At 30.5% G+C, this 19,810-nt stretch overlaps 2 protein-coding genes across 3 annotated transcripts in view; one reads left to right on the top strand and one right to left on the bottom strand.

Moving 5' to 3' along the window:
• Window positions 1–19,810, top strand: part of LOC114331767 (probable G-protein coupled receptor CG31760) — a 923,592-nt gene that overhangs the window by 490,208 nt on the left and 413,574 nt on the right. The window lies entirely within an intron of this gene.
• LOC126890606 (uncharacterized) overlaps window positions 10,887–19,810 on the bottom strand; it is a 107,027-nt gene continuing 98,103 nt past the window's right edge. The window contains exon 6 of the mRNA XM_050659685.1: window positions 10,887–12,859. Within this exon, the coding sequence (XP_050515642.1) occupies window positions 12,292–12,859 (568 nt within the window). The 3' untranslated portion in view covers window positions 10,887–12,291. The remainder of the gene's footprint in view (window positions 12,860–19,810) is intronic.

Below are 19,810 nucleotides of genomic sequence, written 5' to 3' on the forward strand. Positions count from 1 at the left end.
ATTTCAATATTATTAAGGGTGGTTTTTAAAGGTTGAAATAGTATGATATTATATCCTAAAGCATACAACAATCATTATTTAAACAGTCAAAACCAAATTTTACCTATATTAAAGTTTACAATGTTTTTATAAAATTTTTGAAAATAAGGGTAGTTTACACCCCTAAAAATAATCAACGCCCTTGAGCATGATATAGAATATGAAGTACAGGGTAAGATGATCCTAACCCCAAATTTTTATGTAAATTGATGCAAGCCGAATTATTCTTTTAGGATAAGTAAACTTTTCATATATAGCTCCAACAAGGGTGGTTTTAAGGGTTAAAATATTGTGATATTATATCTTAAAGCACAAAACAATCATTATGTAATTAATAAGAAGCAAATGTTGACAATATTAAAGTTTAAAATGTTATTTTATAATTTTTTACAATTAGGGGTGCTTTTCACCCTTAAAAAACCAAAAGCGTACAACGGCTCAATATAGAAAATGAACTAGAGGGTGAAATGAGCCTAATCCCAAATTTTTGTACAAATCGATGCTGGACGAAAAAATTGCGAAGTTTTGCCATTTTTCCAGCTTCATTTCCTCGACTAAATCACAAAAAAGAATATGAACATACTCAGAGTCACTCAACACGCGATGGAAAGAGCAATGCTTGGAATATCACTTAAGGACAGGAAAACAAACACATGGATAAGACAGAAAACCAAAGTCACCGATATGGTACAAAAATCATTAAAATTGAAATGGGAATACGCTGGACATGTAGCTAGGAGCCATCTAAACAAACGGCACAGAACAATTCTAACCTGGAGACCATACCAACACAAAAGACCCAGAGGCAGACCTCTTATGAGAAGGACAGATGATCTGAAACGAACTAACGGGAAAAATTGGCTACAAGTAGCGTACAAGAAAAAACAATGGAAAGGAAGACTTGAAGAGGCTTATGTTCAGATGTGGACGTGAATGGCTAGACGAAGAAGAAGAAGAAGATGGACGTGTCCGGCACATAAATCTGACGCAAGAATTTTCGACGAACACAACGCATCCGCTCCATCGGTTGTCGGTTTTTAAGCCATGCCCTCACTGGTAAATTTTTCGTGCGTATTGAACTAATGGGTCGTCGCAAGAATTTGCGTCGCAAACGTTTATCAGTGAGAACGCTGCATAACATTACCACGAGGTTCACATATATAGTCTGGGCTGTATCGGAGAATAGGCCATTTTTGGGAAAAGTTATTTACCAGCAATTTTATTGCTGGAAACGAATCTTATGATTGTATATATTAATAATATAGGTATCCAAAGTACGCAGATAGTGTGCTACTTTTTTTATAAACAAAATGCCGCCCGAAAATCGTGTTTTTTTAAATTTTTGCTCTATAACTTCAAAGATTTTAACTTTACACCAAAAATACTCAAATACAAATTCATCGCAATTAAATTCTGCAATTAAAACTTTTAGATAAGTAATTGTTAATCAATAATTAAATAACTTGGTAATATAAAAGCCCTTTTCGTATAGATTATAATTCCAGAAGCCGATGGAAATTGAACGAACAGTTTAGCAACAATTGAATTGTTAATTAAAAATTTACGGTCGCTATAATAACGACAATAATTATGATGCATAAGAATAACTATGATTTTTTCATAAAAAGACACTATACCTATCTAATGTACTTTAGAGAATCGAAATTATACTATTTAAGCGGCCTCAGGAATATTGTAAAATTATAAACAATTTTTTGGCTTATAAACAAATAGAATATCTCGGGAAATATTAAATTTAATTAAATTGTGAAAACGGTATTCAAAAGACAGCGGCAGGACGCTTCTTTTAAAAGAAAAAACGTTTAATTATGACGAGTGGTTCCTGAGATACAACCGGTCAAAATTTACCGGCATTTACGGCAAAGATATAAACAATAGGATCATAATTTTCAAATGATCACCTTTTTAGTTTTGTCCTCTTTCTCCACACCAATTTTCATATCTTTAGAATACTCATAACATATTATTATAATAAAAACTATCGATAATACGTGTGAAAATTGCCAAAAATGGCAAAATTCCAATCAAAAATTATGTTGGAGAAAATGTAACCCTCAAAGTTCAAAATCGGTATACGTTAAAAAAATGCATTTTCTCGGCTTCTCATGGAGCAATTTTCTTCATTATTTTTTTGTTCCCAAGTAATTCGAGTAGAGCCATCGAACTAACGCATTATTAAATGTCAAACTTGCTTTTTTTTGTTATAATAAATTAATATATTTATTATAACACAAAATTTTAATTTGTTTAAATAAAAATTGTTTAAATAATTATACAGCTTTTAAATGAGAATATTTATGTTTTTAACTTTAAAAGGTACACTTGTAGTAAGTTTATCTAAAAAAAAGCCTACAAGTGGAAAAAATATGTAGTTTTCTGTTCTTATAAATAAATTAATCTATTATAACTAGGGAGCGGATTTTATGCTAAATGCATATTGCATGCATATTTCGCATATTTGAGAACTTTACTAAATTTTGCATATTTTTAAAGAACTATGCATATTTTGTGCCTATTTAAAAACATTTAAATCCAAAAAAAAAATTTTTTTTTGGACACAAAATTTAAAATTTTTTAATTCGACACAAAATATTTCCCTGCACAGGCTGTCGTATCTATTAATTCGAGATCTACCTGAAGAGAGACGGCTCATTCACTGCCTTTTCATTTTTTTCTTAAGAAAATACCCGATCTTTACACAAAGTACTTATAATGCTGATTGTAGGATGTTAAAATGATGAAGGATGGTTTACCGGGAAATCCGAATTTTATTTAGTTTTATTATATTTAGTACAATTTGTATCCCAATAGTAGGTAGGTACCTATAATTCTGGTGATTCTTTTAAATCCCCTATTGTTAAGAGAATTTACACCTTCAACAATAGGTTTACTATTTTCTAACGAAAATTGAAATATTCATGCTTTAGATCAGATCCCGTCTTTAAAACTTTGGAGGAATTATGCGAAATTTTTAAAGAAAATTTTGAAATTGATTTTGTTGCAGAATTTTCGGCTTTAACAAGTTATTTTAAGTACGCTCCGATTACTTCTGTAATTAAAATTAAAAAAGATTAAAAAAAAACTATTTAGAAAGATGAAAACTGGTACATTTATTTATATTCCAGAGATTAATCGATTTCATTAATGGCGAATTTCTAGTACCGGTCATAGGCGTCCGTTTTGGGTAGGTCAACAGTTATTTTATAACATAACTATATTGTCTTTAATTTTTAATTATTTTTGACACTAGATTATTCAATTATGAGATATTCGAGAACTAAAAGTTACTCTTGCTTTAAGTTGGTAAAATACATCGTTTTTTTTTAATTTTTTTTTAACTTGTTCTTTTCAAATTCCCAAAACTAAAAACTTTCAAATCGATTTTTCTAGAAAACGGTGTATCCTACCGACTTAAAGTAAGAGTACCTTTTAGTACTAAAATACCTCACAATTTAATAATCCAGTATCAAAAATGCTTAAAAGTTGAAGACAAAAAAATTATGCGATAAAATAACTGTTGCCCTACCCAAAACGGACGCCTATGACCGGTACTAGAAATTCACAATGGATGGAATCGATTAATTTCAGGAAAGTAAATATGTATAAAAAGTTTCGTTTTTCTAAATAGAAGCGTTCTGGAGGTATTTAAGAAAAACTAATTACATGGCGCCATCTTCAAAGAGCTCTAGCTCCCTTAGGAAGCATTTTCGGACTAGGTGAATTGGGTTAAATTGTCTTAAAATTATCTGAGGACTTTCCTGTCTTCGTTTGTCGGTAGAGTTTCTGGACACCCTGTATATTGTTTTATTTTAAATAGGTAACTATTGCTACCAGTTTTTGTAAAAAATGTGAATAAATTGCTTATATAAAAAATAATGATTTTATTTGAAAGTTAATAAATAAGATTGCCGCCCACCTCCTATAAAAGAACCCCCCAGGAATAGAATAGAACAGAAAATTTGTGGTTACTCCAAATGCGCATTTTTTGAATTTTTGTGCATATCTTACGCATATTTCTTAATTTTTTACTGCATATATATGCGCATATTTCATCAAAATTGATCGCATATAAATCCGCTCCCTAATTATAACAAAACAAAAGCAAGTTTGACATTTAATAATGCGTTAGTTCGATGGCTCTACTCGAGTTATTAGGGAACAAAAAAAGAATGAAGGAAATTGCTTCATGGGAAGCCGAGAAAATGCATTTTTTTAACGTATACCGATTTTGAACTTTGAGGGTTACATTCTCTCCAACCTAATTTTTGAATGGAATTTTGCTATTTTTGGCAATTTTCACACGTATTATCGATAGTTTTTATTATAATAATATATGTTATGAGTATATTAAAGATATGAAAATTGGTGTGGAGAAAGACGACAAACATAAAAAGGTGACGGTTTGAAAATTATGATACTATCGTTTATATCTTTGCCGTAAATTCCGGTCAACTTTGACTGGTTGTATCTCAGGAATCACTCATTATAATTCAACGTTTTTTCTTTTAAAAGAAGCGTCCTGCCGCTGCCTTTCGAATACCTTTTTCACAATTTAATTTAGTTTAATATTTCCTGAGATATTCTATTTGTTTATAGGCCAAAAAATTGTTTATAATTTTAAAATATTCCTGAGGCCGCTTAAATAGTCCAATTTCAATTCTGTAAAGTACATTAGATAGGTGTAGTGTATTTTTATGAAAAAATCATAGTTATTCTTATGCATCATAATTACTGTCGTTATTATAGCGACCGTAAATTTTTAATTAACAATTCAACTGTTGCTAAACTGTTTATTCAATTTCCATGGGATTCTGTAATTATAATCTACACGAAAAGGGCTTTTACAGTACCACGTTATTTAAATATTGATTAACAATTACTTATCTAAAATTATAGTTGATAATTAAAGATTTTGTTGGAAAGACCCGCTTTTTGCAGGGAAAGTTTTCGTCGAACTGAATCAGCGAAAACACGTCTCTGTGCAGAATTTAATTGCGGTCAATTTTTATTTGAGTGTTTTTGGTGTAAAGTTAAAATCTTTGGAGTTATAGAGCAAAAATTGAAAAAAATACGATTTTCGGGCGCCATTTTGTTTATAAAAAAAGTAGCACACTATCTGCGGACTTTGCATACCTATATTATTAATACATACAATAGTAAGATTTGACTCCAGCAATAAAATTGCTGGTAATAGCTATTTGTATTACAAGGGAGGAAAGTGCTACTTTTCCTCCCGAGAATGAAGTTTACTGCCCGACGCGTAGCGGAGGGCAGTAATCATTCAAGGGAGGAAAAGGCACTTTACTCCTATGTTATACATATGGTTTTTCCACATTCCTCAAATAATAAGTAATTTTTTCATTTTTACTTAATTTATTTATGTTAATAACCAACAAAATTTATTAAAACTAAAACTAACAAGTAGGTACAATATAACTGTCAACTGTCAAATATAAGCCAAATTATTAATGTAAACATTGTTAAATCAATATAACAATTTACTGTTATTTGCCATTCTGCAAAATACAAGGTGTTTTATAAATAAACGTTAAAATGTATAGATACTTACGTAATAGAAAATAGATATTGTACAGGGCGTCAATAAGTTATATTTCATGAAAGAAATACCATGACGTCACTTTTACTTTTCCTCCCTAGGGAGGAAAAATATTTTCCTCCCTATTTTCCTCCCTAGGAAGGAAAAGTACAACTTTGCCTCCTACAATCAGGTCCGGAAAAGTATACTTTCGGTAGAGGTAGGTGGAAAATAACTTTTTCTACGAGCGTGCAAAAATCTCTACTTTCGCGCACGCATTTTAGTTTAGAAAGTTTCACTTTTCCGCACGCGTGTTACTTTTCCGCACGCGTGTTACTTTTCCGCACGCGTGTTAGTTTTCCGCACGCGGTTTTTACTTTTCCGCACGCGTGTTAATTTAGATATGTTAATATGGCCTTAAAGTAATTATAATACATGCAATAAACTAATATTTAGATATTATTTACTAATTTATTTCAAATATATCTTATTGTGTTCCTGTTTTAATGAAATTAACGCGACAATTCGATGAAATAAAATTATTTTGACATAATATTCGAAAGTCAAATCGGTAGACAATAACAGTCGTTTTGAATCATCGTCATGAAAACCAAGATCGTCGTCATGCTAACTAATTAGATTGAAAGTTTGGTTTTGACAACCTTGTCAAAGAATTAAGTTGTGTATGTATTTTCTTATTAATTAAATTAATTGATTCAGATTTGGTAATTTTTTAAAGACTCTTAGAAAAAATATTGTTCCTAACTCTTGCAGAAAGTCTCTTCTCCGCACTCGACTGCTTGCCCAACTCCCGCTTCGCGTCGTTCGGCAAACTGAAGTCGCGTGCGAAAAAGAATGACTTTCTGCACTTGTTAGGAAAATAACTATTTCCTTGTATTTTGCTAATTAGCCCAGAGTAATACGTTATAACGGCGTTCGGAAACAACTCAGCACCTTTCGGCGCATTACACGTACAAGTTTGAGGCATATGTATTTCAGTAGGTACTGTTTATTTTGCCGCAATCCGTATTATTACTTAATTCTTTTTAAATATTTCTTTAAACATTTCTAATTTTATCCCAAAATCATATTTTAAAATTTCCATTTCCCATTCCATTGCCAGCGTTATTAGATCTGTCGACTGATATTTTTCTATAAAAGAAGAATAATTATTGATGCGCTATTACTTGACGGCACTTGTAACACAATTTTCAATTTCAACGTTGAGACTTAATTGAAATATCCGTAGTCTGAGCAAAAGCAATATGAGAGAGAAACCGTGCCCCAAGAAATTGGAATTCGTAAGTAATACGATTTTCATTAGCTGATTAATTCCTTTGGCATTTAGGTGCGACAGCCTGTGTTATGATAGTGTGAACTTGTATGAAATTGTCTAATTTTGAATGAATATTGATCGGAATATCAGCTGCTAATTTACTACTTTTTAAGTGTTTTCATATAAGTAAGGGAAATAAGGAAACAATAATTAGAGCGTGGCACTTATAGAGCGTCAAAAGAAGTGAATACTCACGAGAATCTTCATCAATCAGCCAATCGCATCCACTACTGGACATAGGCCTCCCTCAGTTATTTTCAGTGTTCTCTACAATGGGCCGCTCGTAGCCAGTTTCACTCAACGAAAAAGGTACGTAATACCAATAAAAATGTTAATTCAGACAACAAACGCAATACTTAAAATTTGTCCAATTTTTGGTTTTATTGGAACAACAAACGATGTTCATCAATTCATTATTTTCGTTAGTTGAGCCAATGTATTACGTTTATTGAATGTATGAACATTCATTATATATACCATAATATCACTTTATTGATATTACGAACTATGTTCACTGAGTCAACGAACACTATTTATTGAATCAACAACGTCGTTAATTTCGCCGACGAAGACTATTCGTTGCGTCAATAACAGTGCTATTTCTCCTAACGTATTTCGTTTATTTCTACAATTATTCCCGTTTATTCTTACAATTAATTCTGTTCATTCCCACAATAAATACGGTTATTCTTACAAGCAATTCTATTCATTCTTACAATCAGTTTCGTTCATTCCTATTATGAACGTATTTTATATTATTAATTACTGAATGCATTAGCCCAATGTATGATATTGATTAATAATAATTTTTTAAATCCCCCTTTTTTGTCCTAAACCTAATGGACTTTACACTGTGTAATTTCTCATATGATTTCACTTATACAGTGCGCTGGAATAAGTGTTACACTCCCCCCCCCCTATTAACTTATTTGTTTTTAGCACATAAGCAAAATGCTCGGACAGGTCGATTTTTAAAATAATCAAAGTATATTATAACATCAATGTTTTGAACTTTACACGATCCCTCTTCAGGTGACAAGCATAACTTTGATTTTTTTAATGGGAAAGTACATCATGTGACAGCTCATTTAAAGCGTTTGAAATAGTGATTCCAAAAATGTATAACACTTTAATCCTTTTTGAGAGCGCAGGTGCAAAATTTTGATGGAATCTTTTTAAACGCATTCATTTGGAATCCTGAGAAAACTAATAAGTATTTTTGAAAAATTTAAACGCAGAATAAAAGATTACATTATTATCGAGGGCTGAAAGTCCCTCAGAATAAACAAAAAGTTTCTTTTGAATGGAATATTTGAAATTAAAAATCATACTAAATTTTCTATTTTTCACCCCTGTGACTTATTAAAATAATCATTATAGAAGTTCTCAGGGACTTCAGACCCTCAATAATACTGTAATATTTTATTCTGCGTTTAAATTTTTAAAAATATGAATTGGTTTTCTCAGGATTCGAAAAAAAAATGAATACATTTAAAAAGAATTCGACCGAAATTTCACGATAATACATAGATACACGAAAACTTCCTTCTACGACGGACTACACTTGGAAACGAAATGAAATTATTATTCGGCACTTCGGCAGAGCCAACAGCATGGTTCAACAAAGAATTATTTTTTAAACAATGGTAACACAGAGAAGCTAGGGGTATCACGATAAGAAAAAGCCGTTATATTTCAAATGGTCAAGCAAAACATTTATTGTCTCAACAACTACGTTTATTGTCACCATGAACGCATTGATTTTGGTTATTAAACGCAGCACTAGATTGATTAATGCATTCGTTGTCACAACAATCAGTTTACATCTATACAATATTCATATATTACTCTATATTAACAACATTTGTACATTGTTTTAATGAAATCTGTACGTTGTCAGATAAACCAAGGTAATTGCTTGTCATCTACGAAATCAAGAAAGTGAGTTGCTGCCAGAATTAACATTATTTATTAAATATACGAAACTAAGTTATTGGCTGAATAAATTGAGTGTTATTGATTAATGTACTCTAGTTATTTTCACAATTATTATTGAATCATTGTGACAATAACCAAATACATTCATCATTGTCTAAAAGTTCGTTGAAACAAAAAATTAAATTGTTATTACAACGAAATACTATTCAATAATCACTGTTAATCAATATTACGAACTAAATTTTTTTGAGTGTTCCCGCTACTCTTTTTATATCGTCGGTCTATATAGTCGGTCGTCCTCCTCGGCTTCTTTTGTAGTTTCTGGGCCTCCATTCGATGATTCGTCTTGTCCACCGGCCATCTTGTGTTCTAGCTAAGTATCCTAACCAGTTCTACTTAAGCTTCGTAGCTGTTTCGATGACGTCTGAATCCTGATCGTTACCTGATTTGTTGGTTTGTGATGTGATCTGGAAGGCTCACGTTCAGCATTGCACGTTCCATGACTCGTTGTGTAACTTTGAGTTTATTCGCGAATTTTGCGTCAGTCTTAAAGTCTCTGCTCCACAAGTGTGTACAAACAAAACACATTTGTTATAAACCTTTCCAGTGCAGTAACTGAAGGTTTTCACCTCCGATTTCGTTGAATCTTCATCGATTTTCATGAAAATTGGTGAGTAGTTAGAGGATACCTCAAGGAACAAAGGTGACATGATGCTAACTTGCGCTTTTACCCTGGGGTGGATGCCACCCCTTCCCGGTGGTAAAAATTATTTTGTTAAAAATAAGACCACTAATCGATAGAGAGACAAGTTACAAGCAAAATATGTTGTATAAAGATATTAATATAAATCAATACTTTTTGAGTTATTAAAGATCAAAGATTTTATTTTTTCGTAAAAAATGCATGTTTTAAAGCTGTTTTTCACGTATAACTCAAAGACTATAAGCTTTTACAAAAAAAATTTTATGTATTACCAAAATTGAAGATAAAAAATTTAATAGACTCCTCACTTGAAGAACTAAGCTAATGTTAATTCAAAGTGATGTATTTCAGTGATGATGATTCAAAGTATGTATTTGAAATATTAAACGCAATAAGAATAAGAAAGTTGCAGTATCTGAGATACGTAATGAGAGGACAACGATATGAAATGCTGAGATTGATAATACAAGGACAGATAAGATGATAGGAGGGGCAAGGTGTGTGGGAAGAAGGAAGGGGCGATTGTTCAAAAATGAATGGTTTAAATGCAGTTTAATAAAACTCTTCAGAATAGCGGTAGATGTAGTAAAGATTGTGGTCATGATATCCAATATTGTTCTGTGAATTTTAGTTTTATTCAAATAAGCTATAAGCTTTAAATTTACTAAATTTCATTAAGTCTATTACAGAAGGTCATAGAAACTTGGTTGAAATCTGCTTATGCGATCCTTTTTGTGATATTTAATTTGTAAATGGTCAAATTATGTTTAGTTGGTTTGCATATCTAATTCATTGCACTATTCCGACAGTAGTGCCATATTCCAAATATACAAATATGTTCGGTTTAATTGAAATAATGAATTAAAATAAGTATTAAATTAAAACATCGAATGGAAATATATTTTTTATACGATTGATTAAAAGCAAACAATAAACAATATTACATAAATTTCGAAGAGTAGTGTTTATTTAAATATATTTATCTCACATTTTTCGCTCTATCTCTATTATATGTTTTCAAAAGATCGGACGTCAAAGTTATTGAAATGTTAGATAAATTAAGCTTAATTACTGGACTAGAGCTTAACTGAATTACGCCCTACGTTAGAAAGAACTCAATCACATTAATTAATAGGTTATTGAAAAAAATACATTCACTAATAATTATTATTATCTCGTCTTCAAACGCGTTCTCTTAAATCTTACTATTCGGTGTTTTTTAGTGTATATTCTACTCAGTGTAAAACCAAATTTCTTCCCAGTGTTGAACATAGGCTTATAAAGGTAAAAAATTAGAAATAAGTCTTTGTCAGTAACTGATAAACGCTTTAATAAAATAATTTAAAATTATTATAATCATACGATATTTAAAAATTAACAGATATACATACATATAAATCAAAGGATTGAATTATATTAAATGACCATGATGTATTTTTTACCTTACAGTGCCTTACGGTATAACTGTTACAATAATAGATTATTTTGAGTTCCTATCCCATTTTTTTGTGGTTCGTGTAATAGTTATTATTAATAAATAAATATACATTTATGTATGCAGAGTGAGTTTTATGTATGGAAACACTCAATTATCTCGAAAACGGCTTGGACGATTTTTATATTTTTTGGTAGGTAGGGGTTTTCTAATGCGGCCAATATTATAGTGCAAATTACATTGTTGTCATATTTTCCGTTTTTCTGGAAATCTAGTGAACTTTCTTATTTCAAATGGAACACTGTATATTTTTTGCGTTTTGAAGTCCTTAAGAAATACTGATTTTTTTATGATTATTTATTTGTTTAAAAAAAATTAACAAATTATAAAAATCAATTTTTGGCCCGGGTAAACACTATTTTAGGTTGTTTGGATCATTGCGAACAAAAAAGATCTTTTGTAATATTTCTCTTAAATTAATCGTTTCCGAGTTATAAACAATTTAAAACTGAAAAAATCGAATAATGACAATTTTCAAGGTTCAAGAACACAAGTAAAAAATATGATTTTTAAAATTTTAAAGTACCTAAATTCAAGCCCAACTCTTCTTCTAATTCTTGCCAAAATATTTTTTGCCTCCTTTTATTGTATAACATTGCTTTTTAATTTTTAATGAAGTGCATATGAGAGGACGGGCGATCGGGCTGCATTAACACCTAAAAAACAATGTTTTACAATTAAACAATCTCAAATTACTTACCGGTAACTGATAAAATAAGCTTTGAGCTTGAATTGGGGTACTTCGCAGTTTCAAAAATAACATTGTTGATTTGTGTTCTTGAACCTTGAAATTTTAGAGAAAAATTACGGAAGATCTTTTTTGTTCCCAATGATCCAAACAACCTAAAATAGTGTTTACCCGGGCCAAAAAAGAAAATGATTTTTATAATTTGTTTAAATTTTTTTTAAATAAATGTAGCAATAACTTCGAACTTATGGCATTTAGGTATAGGGAATATAACATCAAAAATAATCGGTATTTCTTAAGGACTTCAAAACGCAAAAAATATACAGGGTGTTCCATTTGAAATAAGAAAGTTCATTAGATTTCCAGAAAAACGGAAAATATGACAACAATGTGATTAGCACTATAATATCGACCGCATTAGAAAATCCCTACCTATCAAAATCTATAAAAATTGTGGAAGTCGTTTTCGAGATAATTGAGTGTTTCCATATATAAAACTCACTCTGTATAAATGGTAGTTATGGCGGAGATGGTTCTATTGATCTATTGTTTTATGTACTTGTATAATCTCTTCCAAGTTTTGACACTCTTTATAAGGACTTTCTGCATCTTTCTTCTCGTTAGGTTTCTTGAACCTGCTCTGCCTAACGCGCAACTCTTGAATCAACTCCCTATTACTGGACAGACTATCAGTTCTTACGATCCCCTTAAAAGAAGGCTTCGGAATCAACCCTTGTCCATAAGGGTTAACGTAAATCGGTGACAGACCATCCATTGGATTGAAATCTAGTTCTTGCAGCGGGGTTTTGAGTATAGAAGGACTTCTTAAGGGAGCATCATAGTATCCATGTTGATTGAAGTGATTATTTTCAGAAACGTTTCGCATGTATTCATTATCAACATTTTGGTTTGGGGCATTACCGTTTTGATTTGCGTAATGAATTTGAGCCAAATTTATATTTTGGTGATAGTTTTCACTGTTTGGCCGGATATTGTTGTAATTGAACTGGAGGAAATCTGTAGGTGAGTTCACAAAAACTGGTGATGCTGGTTTAAAATCTCCATTACTAGGTGGTAGAAGTTTCTGGTCTTTGTCTTCCAACCTAAAAATAAAATTAATAAATAAATATCGTGTATAAATATATCTCTGGGCTAGAAAGAAGACTCAAACGAAGAAAACCATTTGAGTTAGTGTAAAGTGTTAGTGTAAAAGCAAAGCATAATGTTGTATTGTGTGTTAGTTTAAGTTTTAAAATTTCATACTTGTTAAAAAAAATAAGAGGACACCATAGGGTGGTGGACTTGATAATTGGTGAACTGATGACCAGATTTCAGTAGTCTAAACACAGCTTGTGTTTAATAAAAAAAAATATATATCTATATATATATATATATATATATATATATATATATATATATATATATATATATATATATATATATATTTTATTATATTTATTTTTATATATATATATATATATTTTATTATATTTATTTATATATATATATATAAAATGATGTTGGATAATCGAGTACAAATATAAAAATAAATAAGCAAAATCATTGGCTAATACTCGTAAAGTGAATGTGAATTTAGTTGGAAATATATAAAATGATGAAGGGTCATCATTCCATACATTTCGGTGCAACTATATACACCGGTGTTTCGGCCTATTTGGGCTTCGTCAGTATAGTGTAGCAAGTTAAAAAAGTTGTTTGTTAACTTGTAAAAGGATTACTACAGGAGCAAGGTTACCAATTTTGGTCAGGTTGTTAGAAGACCCGCAGTCGCAAGGCTACAACTAACATTGCCAAGGAGGTAAAGCTACCTGAGGAAATGAAAAGCCATAACAATATTAAATAAAATGATGTTGGATAATCGAGTACAAATATAAAAATAAATAAGCAAAATCATTGGCTAATACTCGTAAAGTGAATGTGAATTTAGTTGGAAATATATAAAATGATGAAGGGTCATCATTCCATACATTTCTGTGCAACTATATACACCGGTGTTTCGGCCTATTTGGGCTTCGTCAGTATAGTGTAGCAAGTTAAAAAAGTTGTTTGTTAACTTGTAAAAGGATTACTACAGGAGCAAGGTTACCAATTTTGGTCAGGTTGTTAGAAGACCCGCAGTCGCAAGGCTACAACTAACATTGCCAAGGAGGTAAAGCTACCTGAGGAAATGAAAAGCCATAACAATATTAAATAAAATGATGTTGGATAATCGAGTACAAATATAAAAATAAATAAGCAAAATCATTGGCTAATACTCGTAAAGTGAATGTGAATTTAGTTGGAAATATATCCCAAATAGGCCGAAACACCGGTGTATATAGTTGCACAGAAATGTATGGAATGATGACCCTTCATCATTTTATATATTTCCAACTAAATTCACATTCACTTTACGAGTATTAGCCAATGATTTTGCTTATTTATTTTTATATTTGTACTTGATTATCCAACATCATTTTATTTAATATTGTTATGGCTTTTCATTTCCTCAGGTAGCTTTACCTCCTTGGCAATGTTAGTTGTAGCCTTGCGACTGCGGGTCTTCTAACAACCTGACCAAAATTGGTAACCTTGCTCCTGTAGTAATCCTTTTACAAGTTAACAAACAACTTTTTTAACTTGCTACACTATACTGACGAAGCCCAAATAGGCCGAAACACCGGTGTATATAGTTTCACAGAAATGTATGGAATGATGACCCTTCATCATTTTATATATTTCCAACTAAATTCACATTCACTTTACGAGTATTAGCCAATGATTTTGCTTATTTATATATATATATATATATATATATATATATATATATATATATATATATATATATATATATATATATATATATATGGATTTGCTTGATCATAGCTTAACCTTAGATTCCTGAGGTTAAAATAGGTCGATTTAAACTAACTTACCTTAGTACGAAAGTTTATCAAAACCGAAATACACGATGTCAAAATTAAACTTATTTTATTTATTCTTGAATATTTTCTAACAGGCATGGAATAATAACACGAAATTTGGTAAACGGGGGTTTTTGGGACGAGAAATCTAAATTCGTCACTAAAAATGATGTATTACCCAGAGGGCGACACATACGCCTTTCAGCGTTCATTTAATATGTTCAATTTTTTTCATTATCCACTCTACCTACTTTTTGAATCAACACTTTTATTCATTTAATATTTTTACTTAAAAAATATATACTACATTCATCTTGCTACACTTAACCGTTTTCGAGATAAACTCATTTTAAATGTGCGAGCCAACATAATTGTTTGCATATCATTGTAGTTGTAGTTACACCCGAAAAATAACTTAAAACCATAAAAATTTCCAAAAATGTGTCGGAAATTTCTTCAAATGGAATTTGCGATGCAATGACGTAAATATGAGAACTGGCACAATTATTATGGTTGTAAGGTTTTTTCGAGTGTAACTGGAATGATATTATGCAAAAAATTATGTTGTATCGCAGACTTAAAATGCGTTTTATCTCGAAAACAGTTGTGTTTAACGAGATGAATGTAGTATACCTTTTTTAAGTAAAAATATTAAAAGACTAAAAGTTATGATTCAAAAAGCATATAGTCTGGGGAGTAAAAAAATTTGAATGTATTAAATAAGCACTGAAATACGTATGTGGCGCCCTCTGGGTAATACATCATTTTTGGTGGCAAATTAAGATTTCAAATTAAGATTTCTCGTCCCAAAAAACCCCCGCTAACTAAATTTCGTGTTATTATCCCATGCCTGTTAGGAAATATTCAAGAATAAATAAAATAAAAGTTTATCTTTGACACCATGTGTTTCGGTTATTATCAACTTTCGTACTAAGGTAAGTTCGCTGAAATCGACCTATTTTATGCGCAGGAATCTGAGGTTAAGCTATGGCCCATTCATTACCAAACACCCTGTATATTCGTAATATAGTAAAGAATGTCGGTACATAGTCAAATTTGAGAAATATGTTAGTATGTATGTAGACAAGCCGAAAACGGCGGGTTCGTTGGGAAAAATATTCCCATGAGATTTTGTTGCATAATCACATTCGTGAGACATCACAGAATAAGGTTCAAGAAGTTGCCCACGTGAAAAGCGGGCCAAATTTTTTTAACAATTTTTTTGAATCGGACAATTTCGTTTTAGATTTTTTGGACCATTCTGGACAAAAAAGGTCTTGTATGATTGTTCTCTAAAGTTGATCTTTTTCGAGTTATAAGCAATTTAAAATTTGAAAAACGCGAAAATAGTCATGTTTAAGACTTAATTAGCAAAATACAAGGAAAAGTTATTTACCAGCAATTTTATTCCTGGAATCGAATTTTATGATTTTATATATTAATAATATGGGTATGCAAAGATAGCAAAGATAGTGTGCTACTTTTTTTAGAAACAAAAGGGCGCCCGAAAATCGTGTTTTCTTCAATTTTTGCTCCATAACTCCAAAGATTTTTAACTTGCCAACTTGACACCAAAAACACTCAAATAAAAATTCACCGTAATTAAATTCTGCATAGAGACGTGTTTCCCGATTTACTTCGACGAAAATTTTCCCCGGAAAATGCGGGTTTTCCCAACAAAATCTTTTAATTTTCAACTAAAATGTTAGATAAGTAATTTTTTATAAATAATTAAATCACTTTTAGCATAAAACCTCTTTTTGTATAGAATATAATTCCAGAGGCCGATGGAAATTGAATTAACAGTTTAGCAACAATTGAATTGTTAATTAAAAATTTACGGTCGCTATAATAACCACAATAATTATGATACATAAGAATTATGATATCTAATGTGCTTTACAGAATTAAAATTGGACTATTTAAGAGGCGTCAGGAATATTTTAAAATTATAAACAATTTTTTGGCTTATAAAGACGTAAACTCGGCAAATATTAAATTAAATGAAATCATGAAAACGGTATTGGAAAAAAAGCGGCAGGACGCTTCTTCTAACAGAAAAAACGTTTAATTATGATGAGTGGTTCCTGAGATACAACCGGTTAAATTTGACCGGTATTTATGGCAAAGATATAAACAATAGGATCATAATTTTCGAACCATCACCTTTTTATTTTTACTCTCTTTCTTCACACCAATTTTCATATCTTTAAAATAATCATAACATATATTATTATAATAAAAACTGTCGATATTACGAGTGAAAATTGCCAAAAATAGCAAAAAATTCCAATCAAAAATCAGGTTGGAGAAAATGTAATCTCAAAGTTCAAAATCGATATACGTTAAAAAAAAGCATTTTCTCGGCTTCCCATGGAGTAATTTTGTTCATTCTTTTTTGTTCCCAAGTAACTCGAGTAGAGCCATCTAACTAACGTATTATTAAATGTCAAAGTTGCTTTTGTTTTGTTATAATAAGTTAATTTATTTATTATAAAAAAATTTTTAATTTGTTTAAATAAAGATTGTTTTAATAATTATACAGTTTCAAATGAGAACATTTGTGCTTTTAACGTTAAAAGGTACACTTCTAGGAAGTTTGTTTTGTTATAATAGATTAATTTATTTATAAGAAAAGAAAACTACATACATTTTTTTCCAGTTGTAAACTTTTTTAAATAAACTTACTACAAGTGTACCTTTTAACGTTAAAAACACAAATATTCTCATTTGAAAGCTTTGTAATTATTTAAACAATCTTTATTTAAACAAATTAAAAATTTTGTTATAATCAATAAATAAATTAATTAATTATTACAAAACAAAAGCAACTTTGACATTTAATAATGCTTTAGTTAGATGGCTCTACTCCAGTTACTTGGGAACAAAAAAAAAAGAAGAAAATTGCTCCATGAAAAGCCGAGAAAATACATTTTTTTAACGTATACCGATTTTGAACTTTGAGATTACATTTTCTCCAACCTAATTTTGATAGGAATTTTGCTATTTTTGGCAATTTTCACTCGTAATATCGATAGTTTTTATTATAAAAATATATGTTATGATTATTTTAAAGATATGAAAATTGGTGTGAAGAAAGAGGAGAAAAATAAAAAGGTGATTATTTTTTATATCTTTGCCGTAAATGCCGGTCAACTTTGACCGGTTGTATCTCAGGAACCACTAATCATAATTAAACGTTTTTTCTTTTAAAAGAAGCTTCCTGCCGCTATTTTTTCAAATACCGTTTTGATAATTTAATCTAAGTTAATATTTTCCGAGATATTCTATTTTTTTTTAAGCCAAAAAATTGTTTATAATTTAAAAATATTCCTGAGGCCGCTTAAATAGTCCAATTTCGATTCTGTAAAGTACATTAGATACGTACAGTGTCTTTTTATAAAAAAATCATAGTTATTTTTATGTATCATCATTATTGTGGTTATTATAGCGACCGTAAATTTTTAATTAACAATTAAATTGTTGCTAAACTGTTCATTAAATTTCCATTGGCTTCTGGAGTTATAATCTTTAAGAAAAGAGCTTTTCTGCTACCAAGTTATTTAATTATTGATAAACAATTACTTATCTAAAATTTTAGTTGAAAATTAAAGATTTTGTTGTAAAAACTGGCATTTTCCGGAAAAACACATCTCTATGCAGAATTTAATTAGGGTGAATTTTTATTTGAGTGGTCTTGGTGTAAAGTTAAATCTTTGGAGTTATAGAGCAAAAATTGAAAAAAACAGGATTTTAGGGCGCCATTTTGTTTATAAAAAAAGTAGCACACTATCTGCGGACTTTGCATACCTATATTATTAATATATAAAATCATAAGATTCGATTCCAGTAATAAAATTGTTGGTAAATAACTTTTCCCAAAAATGGCCTATTCTCAGATAATCTGCCCAGACTATATACGAAATAAGTACGTGCAAAGAAGGACGAAGGTGGAAGATGTAATTGAAAGAATTGCGCCAATGAAATCGAACTGGGTAGGACACGTGGCACGGCAAAACATCCAAAGGTGGACGAGAAACATTGTAGATTGGAAACTACGCGAGCACAGTGGTAGTAGAGGAAGATCACGAAAACGATGGCTAGACGACCTCAAAGCAAAGATGGGAAGAAAAGAAACTGACACCAAATAGCACAGACCATAGAAGAATGGAGAACTCATGAGGAGGCCTTTTTTCAGGAGTGGAATCAAACAGGTTGAAGAAGACCACAAACAAATATTTCGGTTTAAGGTTTAACTTTTATTTACTTCTACTCGTATACTTTATTTGTGATTTATTTAATTATACCTATCCTTTTATCATAATCATTTTTGGTACATGATACACAGTATAATTTAATTATATAATCAACTATTTATGAAGCATCTAGAATCATTATTTACAAAGGATAAAGTTGAGATGAAATTAAAAAAGGTTGATTTCCTGCTTTTAGTAATTCTCTTTTTCAAAATTATCTTCTATTTGGCTTCTCCTGTGTACGCCTGGGAATCTATAGCTACTACGCGATTTCCTTTAATACAATTACCAAACGGTCGAGATGTTTGTAGTATATTTTATGTGTTTACATGATATAATGAAATCATTTTATCCATAATTTCCAATAAATATTTAGTAGGAGACTTTCAAACGAATATGAAAATATCAAAGGCCATACGTAGAGAGAACTTTGAAATAAAGGTCAACATGTAATATACCAATATTGTAACAGTGTAAATAAATTGTAAGTCTATTTTTCGGATGTAATTTAGAAATATATTTTATATTCCTCTATGTATCACATACAGTCAAGGAAAGAAGTTTCGATTTAACGTTTGCTTTCAAATTTAAACTCAATATCGATATGTGATCCAGTAGCCATGAAATATTTATACAGGGTGATTCATTAAGAATGTCCAATACAATAAAGTGTACTGTACATTCTACTAAATTATGATAAATAAACGTTATGCCTACTTCCGTACTTGTACGACAGGGAGGGAGAGTGAATGGTTGACACTTCACAAATTCTACGCCACGGGCAGAATTGCTATTTTACCACAATTTCTTGATTCTCCAATACTCTCTATGTAAATAATATATAGTCTTCATTCGTAATGATAAAGTTATTAGT

This window comes from Diabrotica virgifera, chromosome 8, assembly GCF_917563875.1.
Source record: "Diabrotica virgifera virgifera chromosome 8, PGI_DIABVI_V3a".
In the NCBI taxonomy this organism is placed as follows: Eukaryota; Metazoa; Arthropoda; class Insecta; order Coleoptera; family Chrysomelidae; genus Diabrotica; species Diabrotica virgifera.